This window comes from Salmo salar, chromosome 10 (assembly GCF_965601325.2).
Source record: "Salmo salar chromosome 10, fSalSal1, whole genome shotgun sequence".
Taxonomy (NCBI): Eukaryota; Metazoa; Chordata; class Actinopteri; order Salmoniformes; family Salmonidae; genus Salmo; species Salmo salar.
The window spans coordinates 106890762-106911117 of NC_138300.1; the positions used below are offsets into that span (position 1 = coordinate 106890762).

The 20356-nt window shown below is 42.7% G+C and overlaps 2 protein-coding genes across 2 annotated transcripts; one reads left to right on the forward strand and one right to left on the reverse strand.

The window, feature by feature from the left end:
• The first annotated feature begins 251 nt into the window (after positions 1 to 251).
• fam180a (family with sequence similarity 180 member A) lies at positions 252 to 6875 on the forward strand. The gene is given in 3 exon segments (NM_001141166.1): positions 252 to 464; positions 5908 to 6005; positions 6119 to 6875. Coding segments are annotated over 3 exon segments (549 nt in total). The 5' UTR covers positions 252 to 361; the 3' UTR covers positions 6467 to 6875.
• A 1137-nt stretch (positions 6876 to 8012) lies between these two features.
• On the reverse strand, positions 8013 to 19939 carry LOC106561380 (solute carrier family 23 member 1). Its single transcript, XM_014125268.3, has 12 exons — positions 19652 to 19939; positions 15053 to 15187; positions 14522 to 14679; positions 12231 to 12390; positions 11180 to 11361; positions 10725 to 10845; positions 10401 to 10557; positions 9901 to 10154; positions 9591 to 9755; positions 9154 to 9262; positions 8899 to 8994; positions 8013 to 8697 (listed from the first exon to the last, which is right to left on the reverse strand). Exons 1-12 carry the CDS (start codon positions 19697 to 19699, stop codon positions 8435 to 8437), a joined length of 1848 nt encoding a protein of 615 aa, XP_013980743.1. The 5' UTR covers positions 19700 to 19939; the 3' UTR covers positions 8013 to 8434.
• Between the last annotated feature and the right edge of the window lie 417 nt (positions 19940 to 20356).

The following is a 20356-nucleotide window of genomic DNA, read 5'->3' on the forward strand; positions in this document are numbered from 1 at the left end:
AGGACAAGGAGGCAACAGTAAGAAGTAGACGTGTCTCTCTGGGTCTGATGACTGCCAGATGACAGCACCAACAGTGTCAGCTGGTTTAAGTGTGTTAGAGAGAGAGAGAGAGAGAGAGAGAGAGAGAGATACAGAGAGAAAGAGGGAGAGAGAGAGATACAGAGAGAAAGAGAGAGAGAGAGAGAGAGAGAGAGAGAGAGAGCGAGAGAGAGAGGAGGGTACTATAGTGACACAGGATTTCAGAAAGGAGCAGAGCAGTTGCAGTGGTGGGATGGTCTGAGGTTTTTCCCAGTGGAGTGATTGTGGTCCTTGATCGTGGTCCTGGACCTGTGGCTCTGTCCAGTCTGTCCCTGGCTACTGGATGCCAGGTGGATGCCAGGTCACCATGATGCCCTGGAAGATGGTCATTGTTGCACTATTCTACTGCAATATCAACACATGTGCCACTTATCGGCATAACAAAGGTAAGAATATCTTCACCCATATTAATGTGTTCAATTGGAAATGTTATACAGTTTACAGTATGTTTATATGCAAGGATTATGTTTGATGTTGCTGTGTAATTGTAACCTGTGCATATGCCCTTTTAAAGGGTACGTTTTGCTGCAGTAGTTGTCCATAAATATAATTGATAGGAATGGACCTCATTCCAGATGCTACATTAAACTCAACAGTAATTCTGCCAAAGATTTCAAGGCATTACTGGGAATCAGCTCATTGTGGATTGGAATATGTATCCACTGATGGAAAGATTGATGTAATGCTCTTATTCCAGAGAAAGGACAGATTAATGATAATTCTGTTATGATAGTCACAAAGTCCAATATCATTCCTGGTATCAAATGTCAAGCTAAAGTCATTTTACATATGCTTCTCTCTTGGCCTCAGCATCACCGTCTCAAATCCAGAAGACTAATACAGAATATAGACTTACCCTATCCCATCCCCATCACACTGAAAACTGCAATCAATAGTAAGCCTAGTCACACATTTAATTCTGTCCTCTGTGCTTTGTCTGTCCAGCTGTAACCTCTGATTGAGCAAAGTCATTTTTATGCTCCATGAGGACTGAAAAGGGAAATGTTAAGACCTTCATTTCCTTTTCTATTGCTGTTGGAGAATTTCAAAAGTCTAAAGCTAGGAAATGAGAGAATATTAGAAAAATTGTGTGAATGCACTGTTGTAGCTGTAAAGCAGAAAGAAGCAGACATTCCCCTGCTATCTCCCAGAACCCCACCCACCTTAAACCAGACTGTACTAGCTGTGTTTTTACTCCATTTTGAACAGCATTTACCTACATCTAGATTATTTTACATCCCCCAGTATGAGCGTAATTAGGGAATTGCATTCAGAAGTGAGACAGACACTTCATTGTCATTACGTCACAGTGTACTCACAACAGTATGTGTTAACATTACTGATTAGTATGTACACAGATCCAGCAGCAGCATCCACCAGCACAACTGTAACATGCTGCACACATCACAACAACGTGCAAGCTGTGTGGTGGGGAGTGGGGAGTGTACTGGGGATATTTTGGTATTTAGATTTTTTTCTGTGTTTGTTTAGGGTTAAAAGAGGAGTGACATTGAAATCCTTGTTTTCTCTCCAGCTGTTTTGATCTGTCTGAAATTCAAGTGCCCTACAGATGGACCTTAATGATGCTGAGCAACTGTAGCAGTGCTATACTTGGTTGGATAAATGATTTGACATCAGAAAAATCCAAATAATTTCGAAGAAATAGAATGGAGAACTCTTTTGTATTGTATTTACACTTGGAAAAAAGGGTTCTAAAAGGGTTGTGCAGCTGTCCCCATAGGATAAACTATTTTGGTTCCAGATAGAACCCTTTCTGGTTCAATCTAGAACTCTTTTGGGTTCCATGTAGTGTGGGAAGGGTAGAACCCTCTGTGGAAAGGGTTCTACCTGGAACCAAAAGGTTTTTTAAAAGGGCTGACCTATGGGGACAGTATAAGAGCCCTTTTTGGTTCTAGATAGCATATTATTTTTTTACTAATAGTGTACAGGTGTAGCTGCCAACAACTCACATTTCTGGTCCTCCAGAACAGTTGGGTCCCATTTTCTAGCACAATTAAACTATGGTCCTTAACGACTTGTATGTTTAAAGTTCCATTTCGGGTTTATGTGTCGGCTACTGGGCTCAATGTGTGTATTAACTATCCGCATCTGTTTCTGATATGAAAACAATGAAATGGCTCCAAATATGAACTGCAGCAGGAAACTGATAGGCCCCTGAAGAATGAAAAACACACCACCAAAAAGTTTTCAAAGCTGTCTTGAATCTGGCTAAACTAGGTATTTTGTTGTTTTTGTTTCAGTTATTCTAGATATTGTTATGTGATGTGTTGTGGCAGTTGGATCATACGGAAAAACATGTTCTTAGAATGAGAGGATTGAGGCTCAATCAGTGCAATGACAGCTCAGGAGTACTGTCTTTCTAGCTTTTCTTGGATTACATTTGTTGATATTTGTTTCTCCTGGTTTTACTATGATTTGTGTATGGGTGGAGTGTCTAGAACATTGTTTGACATGCTCTGGTATATCTGATGAAATCATATGAGCTTTGTGTTTGCTATTACACACATTCTGAAGTCATAGTAATCTCACTTACCTCAATGGAAAAGTAGTGATCAAATAGAATGAATTGTTTGATTTCGTCATGGCATCAACAAATCTTATTAGCTGAATGTACTAAAAATATATGGAAAGTTTTGCCGACGATGGACAACATATCTGTGCTAGTACACTCTTAGAAAAAATAGTTTCCGAAAGGGTTCTTCAGCTGTCCCAATAGGAGCAACCTTTTTGGTTCCAGGTAGAACCCTTTTTGGTTCCAGGTAGAAGTAGAACCCTTTTAGGTTCCATGTAGAAAGGGTTCTATATGGAACCCAAAAGGGATCTACCAGCAACCAAAAAGGGTTCTTCAAAGGGTTCTCGTATGGGGACAGCCGAAGAACCCTTTAAGGTTTGAGATAGCCCCTTGGTTTCTGAGAGTGTATGCTTGTATGCTGAACCCTTCGTTTGTGTAGGTGTCTACTGCATGGCTCCTGTCTCTATGGTCCTAGGATCCATCTCTGTTTTCAGCTGGCAAGCGATAGCTTTGTTATGACACACTCCTCTTCGCTTCGTGATGATTTTCTTCTAAACGTATCAGCCCTTCTTAAACAAGTACTAATTCAGGGCCTTCATTAGCTGGATTGACTGTAAACACCAAAGGAAGCACTGGAGAGAATATTCCAAAGTTTAATTCCTGGTATGTGCACTCGGGAATGTGCTCATGTCCAATAATGGATTTCCTCATTAGAGTTTGTTTTTCAAAGAACATCTGAATAAGATTTGCTTGTCAATGCACACTGAGTGTACAAAACACTACGAACAACTTCTTAATATTCAAACGCTGTGCACGTTTACAGCACCTCTGTCTGACATTTGAATGGAGCTGCAGTGGATAGCTGCCAATTTACGGGCTTCTGACCAAGTCTGCTATTTATATCTTTCATAGCTGTCTATTTACCACCACAAACCGATGCTGGCACTAAGACCACACTCAACGAGCTGTATAGGGCCATAAACAAACAAGAAACGGTGCTCCTAGTGGCCAGTGATTTTAATATATTTATATTTTTTGGTCATTTAGCAGATGTTCTTATCCATAGCGACTTACAGGAGCAATTAGGGTTAAGTGCCTTGTACATTGGCAGATTTTCACCTAGTTGAATCGGAAATTCTAACCAGCAACCTTTCGGTTTCTTGCCCAACGCTCCTAACCGCTAGGTTACCTAATGCAGGAAAACTAAAATCCGTTTTACCTCATTTCTACTAGCATGTCACCTGTGCTACTGGAGGAGACAAAACTCTAGATCACTTTTACTCCATACACAGAAATGCATACAAAGCTCTCCCTCGCCCTCCATTTGGCAAATCTGATCATCACTGTATCCTCCTGATTCTTGCTTGCAAGCAAAAATTCTGAAGTACCAATGACAGCTCAATACGGAAGTTGTCCGATGAAGCGGATGCTAAGCTACAGGACTGTTTCGCTAGCACAGACTGGAATATGTTCCGGGATTCATCCAATGGCATTGAGAAGTATACAACATCAATTACCTGCTTCATTAATAAGTGCATCGATGATGTCATCCCCACAGTGACTGTACATATATGTCGCAACCATAAGCCATAGATTACAGGCAACATCTGCACTGAGCTAAAGGCTAGAGCTGCCGCTTTCAAGGAGCGGGACACTAATCTAGACTCTTACAAGAAATCCCGCTATGACCTCCGACAAGCCATCAAACAGGCAAAGCATCATTACAGGACTAAGATCTAATCCTACTACGCCGGCTCTAATGCTCGTCGGATGTGGCAGGACTTCTAAACTATCATGGATTACAAAGGGAAACCCAGCCACAAGCTTCCCAGTGACTTGAGCCCACCAGACGAGCTAAATGCCTTCTATGCTCACATCGAGGCTAGCAACACTGAACCATGCATGAGAGCAGCAGCTGTTCCGGACAACTGTATGATCACACTCTCCGTAGCCAATGTGAGTAAGACCTTTAAACAGATTAACATTCACAAGGCCGCAGGGCCAGACGGATTACCAGAATGCATACTCTGAGCATGCGCTGACCAGCTGGCAAGTGTCTTCACTGACACTCTCAATCCCTCTCTCTCTTTGTTCTCTATATTTTTTCCCTCTGTCATGTACAGTAACAATGCTTGTTCAGCATAACCGGTTTGTGTCTTTACAATATTTGTGGACTTGCGGAAATATGAATAGCTTTGATGTCATAGAACAGGGATCATCAATTAGATTCAGCCGCGGGCTGATTTTTTGTTAAGCGGATGATCAGGGGGCCGGAACATAATTACAAATAATTTGTAGACTGCAAATTCACTGGAAGAAGCCCAAACAAATATAATATTTGACAAAAACATAATCATTTCAAACCTTGCTTGCTTTTGTATATGATCACGGCTCTCTATTATGCTGGGAATAAAAAAATCACATGGAGCTGATTTCCTGGGGTTTTTATAGTCTTTTATGTCCAACAATAAAAATCTAACACCAAAAAACCTTGGTGGGGGGAATAAAACCACTCGCAGCCCAAATTTGGCCCTCGAGCTGCCAGTTGAGAAACCCTGTCATAGAATGATTTACAATCCTGTATTTGGATTGAGATGAGAATCCAGATAGCAGATTTCAGTAAGTGGTGGTCCTTATTCCATGTGAAACCAACTCAAAAGATGAGTAGGTGAAATGTTCTTTGGGAAGTGTCCTGCTATGACCAGGTCACCTGTTCTGGTTAGCACTCACTCTTAAAACCAGTGTCCAATGTTGCTCTGGTAAGTGAGCTCTGTCTATTTATGAAAAGCAGACTCATCTCTAAGTCAGTCTCTCTCTCTCTCTCTCTCTCTCTCTCTCTCTCTCTCTCTCTCTCTCTCTCTCTCTCTCTCTCTCTCTCTCTCTCTCTCTCTCTCTCTCTCTCTCTCTCTCTCTCATCCCATGTGCCTCTCTGCTTTGAATTCTCTGCCTTTGAAGCCTGAGGTCATTTCTTACAGTCTGCTGATCAGAGCCATTCGTAAGGTCACACATTTCAGGTTTCTCAAACTGAACCATGTGGTGCTCTAAGGTCCTCACATGTCTGTGAACATTATGGCTGTAAAGTCTACCCTGTTATATACAGTACCTTTCAAGGCATGCAAGGTGTACTGTATGTTAGCCTTGTCTCGGGAATTCATCTTAATATGCAATACATCTGGTTCAAGCCACATGGTCTGCATCGCATGATGAAACCCTGGGCAAGAGTTAAAGAGAAAGTAGTAGGTTGAATAACATTCTATCTATCTCTTTCTCTCTCTCCCTCTCCCTCCCTCTTTTAGTCCTTTACCCATCAACTGTTCGAGTGAAGAGAGGGATGGCATCAATGGTGAACCCTACTTTTCAGAACTCCATAGAGGATGTCAATTTACTATTTGAGGTGAGATAGTTTCCTTGGATAACTACAATAGCAAATATTGTATGAATCCTCTGAGTTAATAACCAAAAATATGGGTTTGTAATGAGTCTACTGATTTTGGCTGTGCTGTGTAGATCCTGCTGGCTGGCCTGCAGTTTGGAGACGAGCACACCCTGTTCTCCGTGCAGGACGAGGAGTTGGCCTCCCTGCGGAAGACCAAAAAGCTGGAAGTCATCTGCGAGGACATCCTGCCCAAAACACTCTCTGATATCCATCGCCTGACCTCTGACCTTTCCAATCACATGGGCCACCTGCGCCTGGAGGACTTTGAGCGCACTGTGCTGACCATGGTGTACACCGCCCAGCGGCTGGCCAACGCTACCACAGGCCAGCAGAGAGACTTGTGGGCAGAGTCCTTTGTCAGTTTGTACAGAGCTATCAAGCTGGACCTGACAGCTGAGAACGACCTCACAGCTAAATGATATTCACAATGTTGGGGATTGATACTATACTGATACATATCGCTGCCTTTATTTCCAGATCTCTATTGGAGAAGGAATTTCTCTCATTTTCTATTATTCATTATAGGTACGATGTTTCAGCATGATTTTCTTGGCAACCCTTGAGTACTATCGTATCACATGGACTCAAAATGTAAGTTTCTGAGATATACTTTAATCCTATTGCTGTTTTTTATATGCATTGGGACAATACATTTCTTTGATTTATTTCAAACTTTTTTAAGATTTATTACTAGTGTTACCCTGAACCAACTTGGAAATGCGGAGAAATCAGTATGCTTACATTCATTTTAAAAATAATTTCTTTAAAAAGCACCAATTTTTGTAATATTTGTATACAGTTCTTATACATTGTGTTATCATTAAATATAAGATCCAATGAAAAGAAAAAAATATTAACAATGTACAACATTTCCAAGCTTTGAAAGAATATGTTTCACAGCAAAAATGTATTCACACCCCAAAAAGCCAAAAGATCCCTGCCAAAAGTTAATTTAGAAAATACAAAGCAAACCTATACAAGGGCCAGGATTCAATCCGATCAGCGGTAACCCTCATTAGCCGACAAACGCAGAGCTTTTCATAGATTTTTTTGGGGCCATTTATCTGCATTACATGCTGACCAGACCGAATGTGTCGCGTGCGTGAGCGTTGCAAAATACACATACATGTTATTCAATCATTGCACCCACACTGCTCGAACGCGTCAGCGAGCATCTGCGTAGCCAGGCGGTAAAATATAACTTGGTTGTATTTGTGACGCTCAACGTGCTGCAAGTCCTTCCTCTGCCGTCTCCTCATTGGTTTTTAGAAGCATATACCCACGTGCCATCTCCTCATTGGTTTTTAGGAACATATACCCACGTGCCATCTCCTCATTGGTTTTTAGGAGCATATACCCACGTGCCATCTCCTCATTGGTTTTTAGGAGCATATACACACGTGCCATCTCCTCATTGGTTTTTAGGAACATATACACATGTGGGTGATTGAAAGATGAACTGAGATCCACACTCCAGTCGGTTGTGGTAATGCACCTATAAAGTCCAAATAATAATAATAAGCCTGAAGGAAGGAGGAGAGATGACTAGAAACTCATTTGGTTTACCGTTTTATCTGTGGATTAATTGTCGGAGTAGAGGACTTGTGCATTTCAGGTAAAATAACAACCCAATGTTTATATCCCAGGACAAATTAGCTAGCAAAAGCAAGCAAGCTAGCTAAATTGCCATAAATGTTTAATGCTTTTCAACTTGTCCCCAAATGAATATAATTGGTTCAGAGTATAGTTTTGATATTTCAAACTGCGAGTCCTGATTGCGTCTGGTGTGGGGGGACAAAATCAACATGTGCGCGATGGTACACGCAGATGTTAGAGCTGTCAATATGTATAGCAGCTGCTGTTGTAGTCATTGTCATGAAACCACACCTGTCCTGATATCCTAGCCATGTTAAAAGTTCAGAATGAGAAAGTGTAGGCTTTATAGAAATAATGACACATTTAAAATCATTAAACAACATAATAGGGATTTATATCAACCTAATCAAGATGTACATTACATCCCACATTCCAGTGTTTGAACTTGTAACGTGACTGCATGGGATTTCTACTAATGCTACTGGGTGCATCCAATGGCAATGTGTGCGATAGATAACGCCAGGAGCCGCTTGTGGATTATTACAGCTCTAATGCAGTTACACCTCCGACACTGCCTAAACAAAAACAATGAAAAGCTATGCGTTTGTTGGATAATGAGGGTTACTGCTGATCTGATTCTGGCCAAGAAGTGAGTAGAAAATGTCTGACTAAATAAGTATGGATAGCGTTCTTTTACAGTGTCTTAAGAGCAGGACAGCTGGTCCAAGTCACGAGAGCTGCCTTTGTTATTGTTGTTGTTGTTTTAGCCAGAGTCTGGGCTTGCTCAGTGTTCATAGGGCCACTGATCTGATGATATGTGAGGGCTCTGGCTTCCCAGGTTGCTTCCTGGTGTCCAAAGAGTCCACCCCGGGCTTGTCCTGTGAGCTGGGTGCATTCAGAGGGAGGAACGGCACATATCGAACCCAGGTGTAGGAGGAGAGGCAAGAGCTGATTCCAAATGGAAGGTTGTACACCTCGCTACTCTCCAAGGTGTTGCTGGAGTCGTCCAGGTGGATCTTGTTCCAGGCTATGATGCCTCGCTCTCGCTTGGTTCCTGTGTGGCCCAAAGCAGTGGCGTTAGAATGCTTCAACTCACCTATAACAGAGACTTGTGAATCTTAGGAAAGCTGTATAATGTTTTTGAGGTCTGGGGAGGAGATTAACTAACATTGAATATGTCTACTCTTTACCTAATCATTACTCTATGTGAAACAGTTGCATAGATATTCCCCCTTATTCCTGGGTGGAAGCTTACCAGGAATGGTGTTGTCAAGGAAGAACCCAAAGAAGCCTCCAACAAACATGCTGGTTGTCAGAAGCACCTGCAGCAGTTGGTCCAGCTCAACCACACCTGACAAAGAGAATACAGTTCATCACACTGGGCCAATTCACATACTAGAGGAACCTTAGATCTCCATGTTGATCTTCTGTTGAGCTTTTCCCCCAGCTTTTTGTAAAGAAGTTTGAATATTTTGTTTTACAGTGTTACATGTGTTATCTGCTCTGATACCTGTTGCTATGGCATCTGGGTTCTTGAATATCCAGTTTGGAATGACCAGCCCGGAAAACATGGAAAACCCAAAGATAAAGATGTTCCGGGAGGAGTTCATGTCTGCATACTGTCAAATGATAAGGAGAGAGGAGATGACAAATAAACAGAGCCAACCAGTCATTAGGGTTCCAAAATTACAATAACTTTCCCAAATTCCCATATTTTCCATAAATCCTGGTTAAAGGATTCCCGGAGATCCTGCTTATTCCCTCCTGATACCAGAAATATTTTAACTGGGATTTCTGGAAAACCTGAGACTTTTACCTGAGTTTTCCAACCGTACTTGTCAGTAAAGACTTTCATATGCAAATTGTCTTGTGGCCACTGTACAAAAACAGTGTGTAAATTAACCTAGGCAACTGTCCAAACTGGTTTGAGTCTCCACAGGAGTTTACCTGCAGATTTGAAACTCCAGCTGCAGATATGACCCCAAACATGACCAAGAACATTCCTCCAACCACAGGTGTGGGGATGGTGGTGAAAATGGCTCCAATTTTACCAAACAGTCCCATGATGATCAGCAAGACGCCACCAGCAACGATCACCATTCGACTGCCCACCTACAAGAAAAGAGAACATTGTCTATTGAGACTGTTCACAGCTAATAACTTTTATAAGTTCCATATTCCAAAAAACATTGATTCAGCTCAGTTTAACATCTAAAAACAGATTATATATTGAAAAATAGCCTCTAGCCCATCTCACCTTGGTGATCCCCAATGCTCCCACATTCTCACTGTAGGAGGTGGTTCCGTTGCCTGTGCCCCAGGCCCCAGCCAGCAGACAGCCAAGCCCCTCGATGCCAATGCCCCTGTTGATGGCATGCTTTGGGGGAGGAGGGGCCCCTGACAGCCTGGCACAGGCGTGGTAGTCCCCCACCGACTCTATCATGGAGGATATCACCCCAGCCAAGATCCCTACCACTCCTGCCAGGCTCACAGTTGGTAAGCCCCACTGACCTGAGTTTGGGTGGTCCAGTTAATGTATAATACATTAGGGTCTTTTTAATAATGCACATATCAATAAACCATACATATTCATTACCCATATAGTACTAAAGGTTGGGGTTAGGGGTTTTCCTGACCATGTAACCATACCATGTGACCTGACCATGTGACCAGACCAGGAAAAACGTATCCAAACATCTGATTATCAGGTTATGGAGTTGTTGCTTATGATTCCCCCTGAGCGGCTGTGCCTCATACCTGGGTATGGGAATCTGAACCAGGGGGCTTGGACTATGACATCCCCCTTCAGGTCTGTGCGAGCCAGGTAGCCATATTGCTCCGGCTGTGAGGGCAGGACGTCAGAGATGGTGAAGATGTAACAGATCAGCCATGACAGTGTGATGCCAAGGAGCACCTGAGGAAGACGTCACATACAGTACATGTAAATATGTTACACCAGTCATTATTAGGACCAGAAGTTTTTCCAGACCACAGAAACTGACCAGGGAAAACTCTGGGTCCTATATAAGGGCTTGAGAGAACAATGAACAGCTTTCAGTCTTAATTTCCCAATGGACTTACTGGTAGAATCTGGAAGATGTAGATCTTGGAGGTGTGGAGTTTCTTGGTCTTGCTGTATGTGGGGAATGGTACAGGGATGTGTCGGAGGTACTGGGAGAACAGGATGATCAGAGCAGTCGTCCTGTAGGAAAGAGACTATCTCTGTTCACAAAGCAGAATGTGCCCTCTAGCTATGCACTTAGCATGGGTACCATCTTACAGTATGTAGCCATTGACATGCATGAATTCATAGCTTACGCCAAACCTGGTCCAGGACAGCTAGAGGGTGTGCATGCTTTTGTTAAAAGCCTAAATCCAGCCGATTAATTGAATCTGTAGTTTTAATGCTGGGCAGGAACACAAACCTGCACACCTTATGGCTCTCCAGGTCAAGGTTTGATGACTACAGGCTTGTGGGGGGGTTTGAAGTAAAACCCATAAATCAGACTTAAATAACCATACTGAGAGGTACATACATAGTTGAGATGCCCCAGTGGTTCCCTGCATTCATTCCAGCTGAGTCGTATAGGGACAGGCCAATCAGAGAGATGGTGGGTGCGATGGTAAGGGGACCAATGAAACGCATGAAGAGACCGATGAGGCCAGAGAAACCCACCAGGACCTGGAACAAGGAGCCCACCATGATGGAGCCCTGTAGCTGTAGAGGAATAAACCACATAAGCATATACACACAATCAATAACCACAATATGATGGGAAACCCTATAGATGGGAATCCTGTAAATAATGGCTTGTCAAGGGTTATTCAGAAATGTTCTAACGTGGCTAAACTCGCCCTCTCTCTATAAAATACACTGAGTGTATAAAATATTACGAACACCTTCCTAATATTGAGTTGCAACCCCTTTTGCCCTCAGAACAGCCTCCATTCGTTGGGGCATGACTCTACAAGGTGTCAAAAGCATTCTACAGGGATGATGGCTGATTTGGCTGATTGTCCTTTGGGTGGTGGACCATTCTTGATACACACAAAAAACTGTTGAGCATGAAAAACCCAGAAGGGCTGCAGTTCTTGAGACACTCAAACCGGTGCACCTGGCACCTACTACCATACCCCGTTCAAAGGCACTTAAACATTTTGTCTTGCCCATTCACCCTCTGAATGGCACACATATACAATCCATGTTCAATTGTCTCAAGGCTTAAAAATCGTTATTTAACCTGCCTCCTCCCATTCATCTACACTGACTGAAGTGGATTTAACAGGTGACATCAATAAGGATTTACCTGGTCAGTCTATGTCATGGAAAGAGCAGGCGTTCCTAATGTTTTGTACACCCTGTGTACTGTTTATGCCATTTAGCAGACGCTTTTATCCAAAACTTACAGTCAGTACATACATTTTACAATATGAATGGTTCCGGGAATCAAACCCTGGCATTACAAGCGCCATGCTCCACCATCTCTCCTCTCTCTCTCTCTCTCTCTCTCTCTCTCTCTCTCTCTCTCCTCTCTCTCTCTCTCTCTCTCTCTCTCTCTCACTCCGTGTGGTAAGTGTGTCACTCACCGCTCGCATGCGGCTCTGCCACACCTCTACATACTCAGGAGAGGTGGTGTTGACCAGGGAAGCGTTCTGGGTCCAGGCAGGGCATGTCCACTCTGGCATCGACAGCATGGCCATGGAGGGAGCCAGCAAGGTGAAAGTACCCCCCTGAAGAATGGGCAGTCTGAGGGGTAGAGAGAGAGATTAGGGAGAGAAAGAGAGAGGGGGAAGGAAGAGAGAAAGTGCAAGAGAGCGGGGGAGAGAGAGAGAGGGGAAGAGAGAGAGGGGGAAGTATGATGTCTGAAATCACAATTGCAAAGATGTTCTGTCTAAAGTGTAGAGACTAGTACATAAGGAATTCATCCCCATAATCAATTTCACAGGGAATTAGGATGAATTGAAATCCCTTTGCTTTGTAGTATCATCCAAAACAGACTTGTCTTGTACAGTAGTAGTCAGAGATGAGTATTGAGCTGAGATGCAGAGCACTACTGTAACATCATCCAAACAAAGGTTGCCTTTTATGAATCAACCCCTCCTTTCTTTCCGTAGAGAACAGTCTCAATCAACTCCCAGCCAAAGTGCAAGTACTTAGCTAACCCAATCCAAAACACGCAACCTCCAGGTTGGCCTGACTCACACAGCACATTGTTTCTCTAGATCTAATTTTAGGCCTTGAAGGGCTGATTCAAATCTTGTGAGGACGTTATGTAAAAACCATGTCTTTCCAATCAAGACTCCTACAGGTTAATGTAATGACTATCTGCTGTGTGTCTCCATCCTCTGATACATTAGACCCCACTTTCAATTATACTACTGATGACAGATGGATCAGTAATGACAATGGACCCTCTAAATACAGTGAACTGATCGTTTGTCTGTGTAAATGTTGACTCCTATGGCATTACAATACAATTAGCTACGTTTCTAACTGACACGTATAAATGTGTCACATCTCATATACTGATCAGGGCTGTGCTGGAGTTTCACTCCCTACTAGCGAGTTCAACACATCCATTGTTTTCCTCACAGCTGACCTCCAGGCTTTTGGAGATCTTTGCCTGCAGGAATGTGGACTTAATGTGAGCTAGTTTATCGACCTAATAAGATGGAAATTCCTACCTAATCCTGTTATGATGATATGATGCAGAACTCTGGGTCAGGTTATGGTTGGCCAGGTTGGACCTGGGCAGCTGGGCAGTGCCATACATGGCCTTACAGTACACCATAGATAGAACAACACCTTGCTTACAGTACACCATAGATACTACAACACCTTGCTTACGGTACACCATAGATAGAACAACACCTTGCTTACAGTACACCATAGATACTACAACACCTTGCTTACAGTACACCATAGATAGAACAACACCTTGCTTACAGTACACCATAGATAGAACAACACCTTGCTTTTGGTACACCATAGATAGAACAACACCTTGCTCACGGTACACCATAGTTAGAACAACACCTTGCTTACGGTACACCATAGATAGAACAACACCTTGCTTACAGTACACCATAGATAGAACAACAACTCTCATTTTCCATTCTCAGTCAGAAAATAGATGTTTCTGAGAGAAATCTAGCACTTGCATAACATACTAAGACCTAGCTAGTGCACAATAATGGCACATGCTTTAATAACCTAAAGCCCCAGTGCCCACTGCATAATATCCTATTGTGTGAGGCTAATGCATCACACTGACCTGAAAAACATGCTCCAAAGGTCAACAGAGGCTTAGAAGGAAACTTAAGAACCCATAGTATACAGCTCAGTTCAGGGGTGTCAAACTCATTTTGCCCCGGGGGCTTCATTCAGTCTTCAACAAGGTCTGGAGTGCTGCACTACATTATTATTTTTTCCCTCGCCGTCAAAATTTGCAAAACAAATTCCTCTATATATCCATCGTTTTGGGAATTTTCGATGCTCCCTGACTGTCTAGCGTTCATTTGGGTGATTATCAGCGAGCTGATAACATGTCTACACAGTTTGGATTTGGTTTCATTGGTTTTAAAGTATATTGATTTCATGGAATTTATGGCACTTTGTTTTGATTCCAACATGACAAGACAACAAGGAGATGCCAAGCCTCGCCCTCTACCTGTATGGTGTCTCCATATATCATGGGTAACTCCACCTTCACAAGAGGTTATCTTTTTAAGGTCATTCTTCATTGACCATATAAAGTTTGGCCCCTTTGTTCTTTCTTCCCCTTGCTGTAGGCCCCCTTTATGTCAACAGTCACTGTTGTTCCTGATGAATGATTGGCCCAAAGCAATATCCAACCAACCCCAGCTCCCCTCCTCACCTGATTCCAAAGGTGACCTGCAGCAGGGTGCACACGCCTGACACAAAGAAGATGGTGCTGATGAGGTGACCCTGGGTCAGGCTGTCATGCTGCAGACACAGACCCTGAGACAGGATCAGAGGGATGGCGATGATCCCTCCAAACGCTGTCAGGCAATGCTGAGGAGAGACAGGGGGGGATGGAGGGGAGAGAGGAAGAAGAGGAGAGGCACTCATGAGGGTTAAACCCACCGAGGATACTGAAGCCAAGATGAGCAGCTGAAATCACAGGTACAGGTACAATATTTGCCATCAGCCTCAACAAAAATCCCGCTGTTGAATATTTAAGATTGAGGTCCTCATGTGACTTGGTGGCTTTCTTTTTAATTTGAGCCCAAATTAATCCTGGGAAACTAGGTTATTTGACTGTTCATCCAATTGATTACACTGCCTAATCAAATCAATGGAGCCCTGAGAAGGCCCATCCTCTGCTGCACCCAGGCCAACCTCGACCAGTGAGCCTCCAATTATACAAAGTAGGGCTTGGACCTACCTGGATGCCCAGAATGATGCAAAGGTACCAGGGTGGGATGTCTGTGACACAGTAAGCCAGTTTGTTCTTGTCGTCCTCCTCAGAGAGATCCGAACCCTCTCCATCCTTCTCCAGATCACAGAAACGCCCATCAATCTACAGGACAGAGACCAGGGTCGCATTCATTGGGGCTCAAATAGGTCTGACAGACATAATATCACTCATAACACAGGCATAATATCACTCATAACATAGGCTTAAAACCTTTTAATGCAGTGAGCTAAATCAGGGTCACACAGAGTGATTCTTGGTAGTCTTAAATAAATCTACCTTGAAACGAAAGTATACACCTCACACATATGGTTATGGGCTTAAAAAAAGAAGACACCTGTACCATGTCAGATATTGAGTTGAAATGTATTTAATTTTGAGTTTGCATCCCAATATTACACTTTATTTACATTACAGAAGACTTAAATATAACACAACATTTTGACATAGAGACACTGAATTTTCATCTGTTTCTAAACAGTAACTTTATTGATGATGAAATTATGAAAATATGCAGGAAAGGGCTACTATCACCCATAGGGGTTTTAAATGATTTACTGAAAGTGTTTTGTTAAGACATTCTGGAAAACCGTGTCACATATAGTTGTATACCAAAGCCAGCCTATCAGTGCTTGCTGAATAGATTTACTCAGAGATGTGTGTAGACTGTTTGCTTACACTATGGAAGCTTAGTTGCTAATTGTTTATGTCAAATTTGATTTGAATGTTGACTGTATAGCGTACAGTATATGATATAAGATTAATACATTTCTTATCTCATTAAACTACACAAATCCTTTATTTCAGGCAAACATTATATGATTTTGATCATGGGGTTGGGGAGGTGTGCCCCTTTCTGTACAATGAGCTCATTTCTGGACAATATTTATGCAGAAAATAAAAGTCTTATTAGCTACTTATATACACACTTATAAACTACAAATTAGTGGCTAATATGTGTAGCTAATTACATTTTCAGGGCTATCATGGAGAAAATCAATTTGATCAGAAATATGTGTGTCAACAAATCAACAAATCCAACAACTCGCATAGAAACCCAGTATCTTTAAAAAAAATTCTTGCCCCTTACTGTTTCCTGTAATTTTGCGGTCAAAAAAAAAATCATTCGAAACCAAATTACGGACTCCTCTTTAAATCTGGGTATTCCTCCAAAGCTCCATTGTCCTGAGTCTACACAACTCTGTCAGGACCTAGGATCAAGGGAGATACTAAAGTGTTTTAGTACTGTATCTCTTGACACAATGATGAAAATAATCATGGCCTCCAAACCCTCAAGCTGCATACTGGACCCTATTCCAACTTAACTACTGAAAGAGCTGCTTCCTGTGCTTGGCCCTCCTACGTTGAACATAATAAACGGCTCTCTATCCACCGGATGTGTACCAAGCTCACTAAAAGTGGCAGTAATAAAGCCTCTCTTGAAAAAGACGAATCTTGACCCAGAAATTATAAAAACTATCGGCCTATATCGAATCTTCCATTCCTCTCAAAAATTTTAGAAAAAGCTGTTGCACAGCAACTCACTGCCTTCCTGAAGACAAACAATGTATACGAAACGCGTCAGTCTGGTTTTAGACCCCATCATAGCACTGAGACTGCACTTGTGAAGGTGGTAAATGACCTTTTAATGACGTCAGACCGAGGCTCTGCATCTGTCCTCGTGCTCCTAGATCTTAGTGCCGCTTTTGATACCATCGATCACCACATTCTTTTGGAGAGATTGGAAAACCAAATTGGTCTACATGGACAAGTTCTGGCCTGGTTTAGATCTTATCTGTCGGAAAGATATCAGTTTGTCTCTGTGAATGGTTTGTCCTCTGACAAATCAATTGTAAATTTCGGTGTTCCTCAAGGTTCCGTTTTAGGACCACTATTGTTTTCACTATATATTTTACCTCTTGGGGATGTCATTCGAAAACATAATGTTAAATTTCACTGCTATGCGGACGACACACAGCTGTACATTTCAATGAAACATGGTGAAGCCCCAAAATTGCCCTCGCTAGAAGCCTGTGTTTCAGACATAAAGAAGTGGATGGCTGCAAACTTTCTACTTTTAAACTCGGACAAAACAGAGATGCTTGTTCTAGGTCCCAAGAAACAAAGAGATCTTCTGTTGAATCTGACAATTAATCTGGATGGTTGTACAGTCGTCTCAAATAAAACTGTGAAGGACCTCGGCGTTACTCTGGACACTGATCTCTCTTTTGAAGAACATATCAAGACTGTTTCAAGGACAGCTTTTTTCCATCTACGTAACATTGCAAAAATTAGAAACTTTCTGTCCAAAAATGACGCAGAAAAATTAATCCATGCTTTTGTTACTTCTAGGCTGGACTACTGCAATGCTCTACTTTCCGGCAACCCGGATAAAGCACTAAGCAAACTTCAGTTAGTGCTAAATACGGCTGCTAGAATCCTGACTAGAACCAAAAAATTTGATCATATTACTCCAGTGCTAGCCTCCCTACACTGGCTTCCTGTTAAGGCAAGGGCTGATTTCAAGGTTTTACTGCAAACCTACAAAGCATTACATGGGCTTGCTCCTACCTATCTTTCCGATTTGGTCCTGCCGTACATACCTACACGTACGCTACGGTCACAAGAAGCAGGCCTCCTAATTGTCCCTAGAATTTCTAAGCAAACGGCTGGAGGTAGGGCTTTCTCCTATAGAGCTCCATTTTTATGGAATGGTCTGCCTACCAATGTGAGAGACGCAGACTCAGTCTCAACCTTTAAGTCTTTACTGAAGACTTATCTCTTCAGTAGGTCCTATGATTAAGTATAGTCTGGCCCAGGAGTGTGAAGGTGAACGGAAAGGCTGGAGCAACGAACCGCCCTTGCTGTCTCTGCCTTGTCGGTTCCCCTCTTTCCACTGGGATTCTCTGCCTCTAACCCTTTTACAGGGGCTGAGTCACTGGCTTACTGGTGTTCTTCCATGCCGTCCATGGGAGGGGTGCGTCACTTGAGTGGGTTGAGTCACTGACGTGGTCTTCCTGTCTGGGTTGGCGCCCCCCCTTGGGTTGTGCCATGGCGGAGATCGTTGTGGGCTATACTCGGCCTTGTCTTAGGACGGTAAGTTGGTGGTTGGAGACATCCCTCTAGTGGTGTGGGGGCTGTCCTTTGGCAAAGTGGGTGGGGTTATATCCTGCCTGTTTGGCCCTGTCCGGGGGTATCATCGGATGGGGCCACATTGTCTTCTGATCCCTCCTGTCTCAGCCGCCAGTATTTATGCTGCAGTAGTTTATGTGTCGGGGGGCTAGGGTCAGTCTGTTACATCTGGAGTATTTCTCTTGTCTTATCCGGTGTCCTGTGTGAATTTAAATATGCTCTCTCTAATTCTCTCTTTCTCTCTTTCTGTCTTTCTCTCGGAGGACCTGAGCCCTAGGACCATGCCTCAGGACTACCTGGTATGATGACTCCTTGCTGTCCCCAGTCCACCTGGCCGTGCTGCTGCTCCAGTTTCAACTGCTCTGCCTGCGGCTATGGAACCCTGACCTGTTCACCGGACGTGCTTGTTGCACCCTCGACAACTACTATGATTATTATTATTTGACCATGCTGGTCATTTATGAACATTTTAACATCTTGACCATGTTCTGTTATAATATCCACCCTGCACAGCCAGAAGAGGACTGGCCACCCCTCATAGCCTGGTTCCTCTCTAGGTTTCTTCCTAGGTTTTTGGCCTTTCTAGGGAGTTTTTCCTAGCCACCGTGCTTCTTTCACATGCATTGCTTGCTGTTTGGGGTTTTAGGCTGGGTTTCTGTACAGCACTTTGAGATATCAGCTGATGTACGAAGGGCTATATAAATACATTTGATTTGATTTGATTTGATTTGAATTATTTGCACCAGAGAGCCATTATAACTAAGTTATGCATGAGGGACTAATTGCGGGTCAGGTGATCGTACCGGCGGAACCGTATAGAAAGTTAACAACACTTCTCAGCCTAATAAGAATGAGCAGCTCCATTCTGCCCAACCAAACCCATAATAGAGCACACATCCTATTTCAAGGTATACATGTGACTGTTGGGTTGAAGTAGCATTCATATAAACAAGACCCATTCTAAGGAATTCAAGTCACTCAGCTCTTATGAATTCACTCAGACTTCTTGGAAATGATTAACTTACTATTGTAGCCCGTTACACTATTACAATACTACAGTATGCAATCTGAAGAGTACCACATGTGTTATGATATGGTAATTAGTTAAGAGGAAGAGATCAATATATCACCAAGGCTGAAAATCACTTGGAATTTGTTTCTTTGTTTGAGTTTACACATTCATCTATGTGCAGAAAATGCATTACATGTGTTCCCTCAGAACTGGTACCTGTAATAGGTGGCGCTCGCAAATGTTCATCTCCGATACAAAGAAAACTATCATTGTTGAATATTGTGTATACATTTCTAAATGTTACAGGGTTTATGCTTTACAGCCTGTAACTTTTAGGTTTACTATGAACATAATCTTTACTCAAAGTCACTGCAGCAAATGTCAACAGAATCCTCCAGCACGGGAATAATTGTGTTCATACTTACAGCAAATGCGTAGTTTTCAAGACCATTGCTTTCCTTTTCTGGAGCCATGGCTCCAGTCTGGACTCAGCTAGGATGTTGGGTCCTCTGAGTTATGAGTGAATAATCTTAACAGGCGAGCAAAGAGGAGAGAGAACACAGGAGAAGGAGAAAAAAGAGAGAGATAGTATGCGGGGAGAGGGGGGAGAGAGAGAGCAAGATAGGGGAAGGAGGGATGGAGAGAGAAGTAAAGAGAGAGTTCAAACACGAGACTACTGCTGATTGTAACTGAAATGAGTCCCACCACCAGCCTCTCATGTGAACCCAATTACAACAGCAAGGCAATCAGCTGATCAGGCCCTCGCGACCATAGAATAGAACCTTTCAGGGCACTAGCTCTACCTCTCTTTCTCTCTCTCTTTTATTGGCATGACAAAAAAATGTTGTGTTGCTAAAGCACAATGTTGAACTAATAGAAACAATAACACATTTAGAGACATTGGAATCCTAAACACTCTTTACTGTATAACCCTGACGTCAGTACCGTATACCAGAGAAAAATACTGTATGTGATTCAACCTCCTCCCCCTTCTCCCCCTTCTAGTGAACCAAACTATGACATATAACATCTCTCTCTCAATTCAATTTTAATTTAAGGGCGTTATTGGCATGGGAAACATATGTTAACATTGCCAAAGCAAGTGAAATAGAGAATAAACAAAAGTGAAA

Coding starts and splice junctions, on each gene's coding strand:
- LOC106561380 (XM_014125268.3), bottom strand. CDS start 19,699: ATGGCTCCAGAAAAGGAAAGCAATGGTCTTGAAAACTACGCATTTGCT. Junction 15,188..19,651: donor TTGAAAACTACGCATTTGCT/GTAAGTATGAAC, acceptor TCTGTCCTGTAG/ATTGATGGGCGTTTCTGTGA. Junction 11,362..12,230: donor GGCAGAGCCGCATGCGAGCG/GTGAGTGACACA, acceptor ATTCCTCTACAG/CTACAGGGCTCCATCATGGT.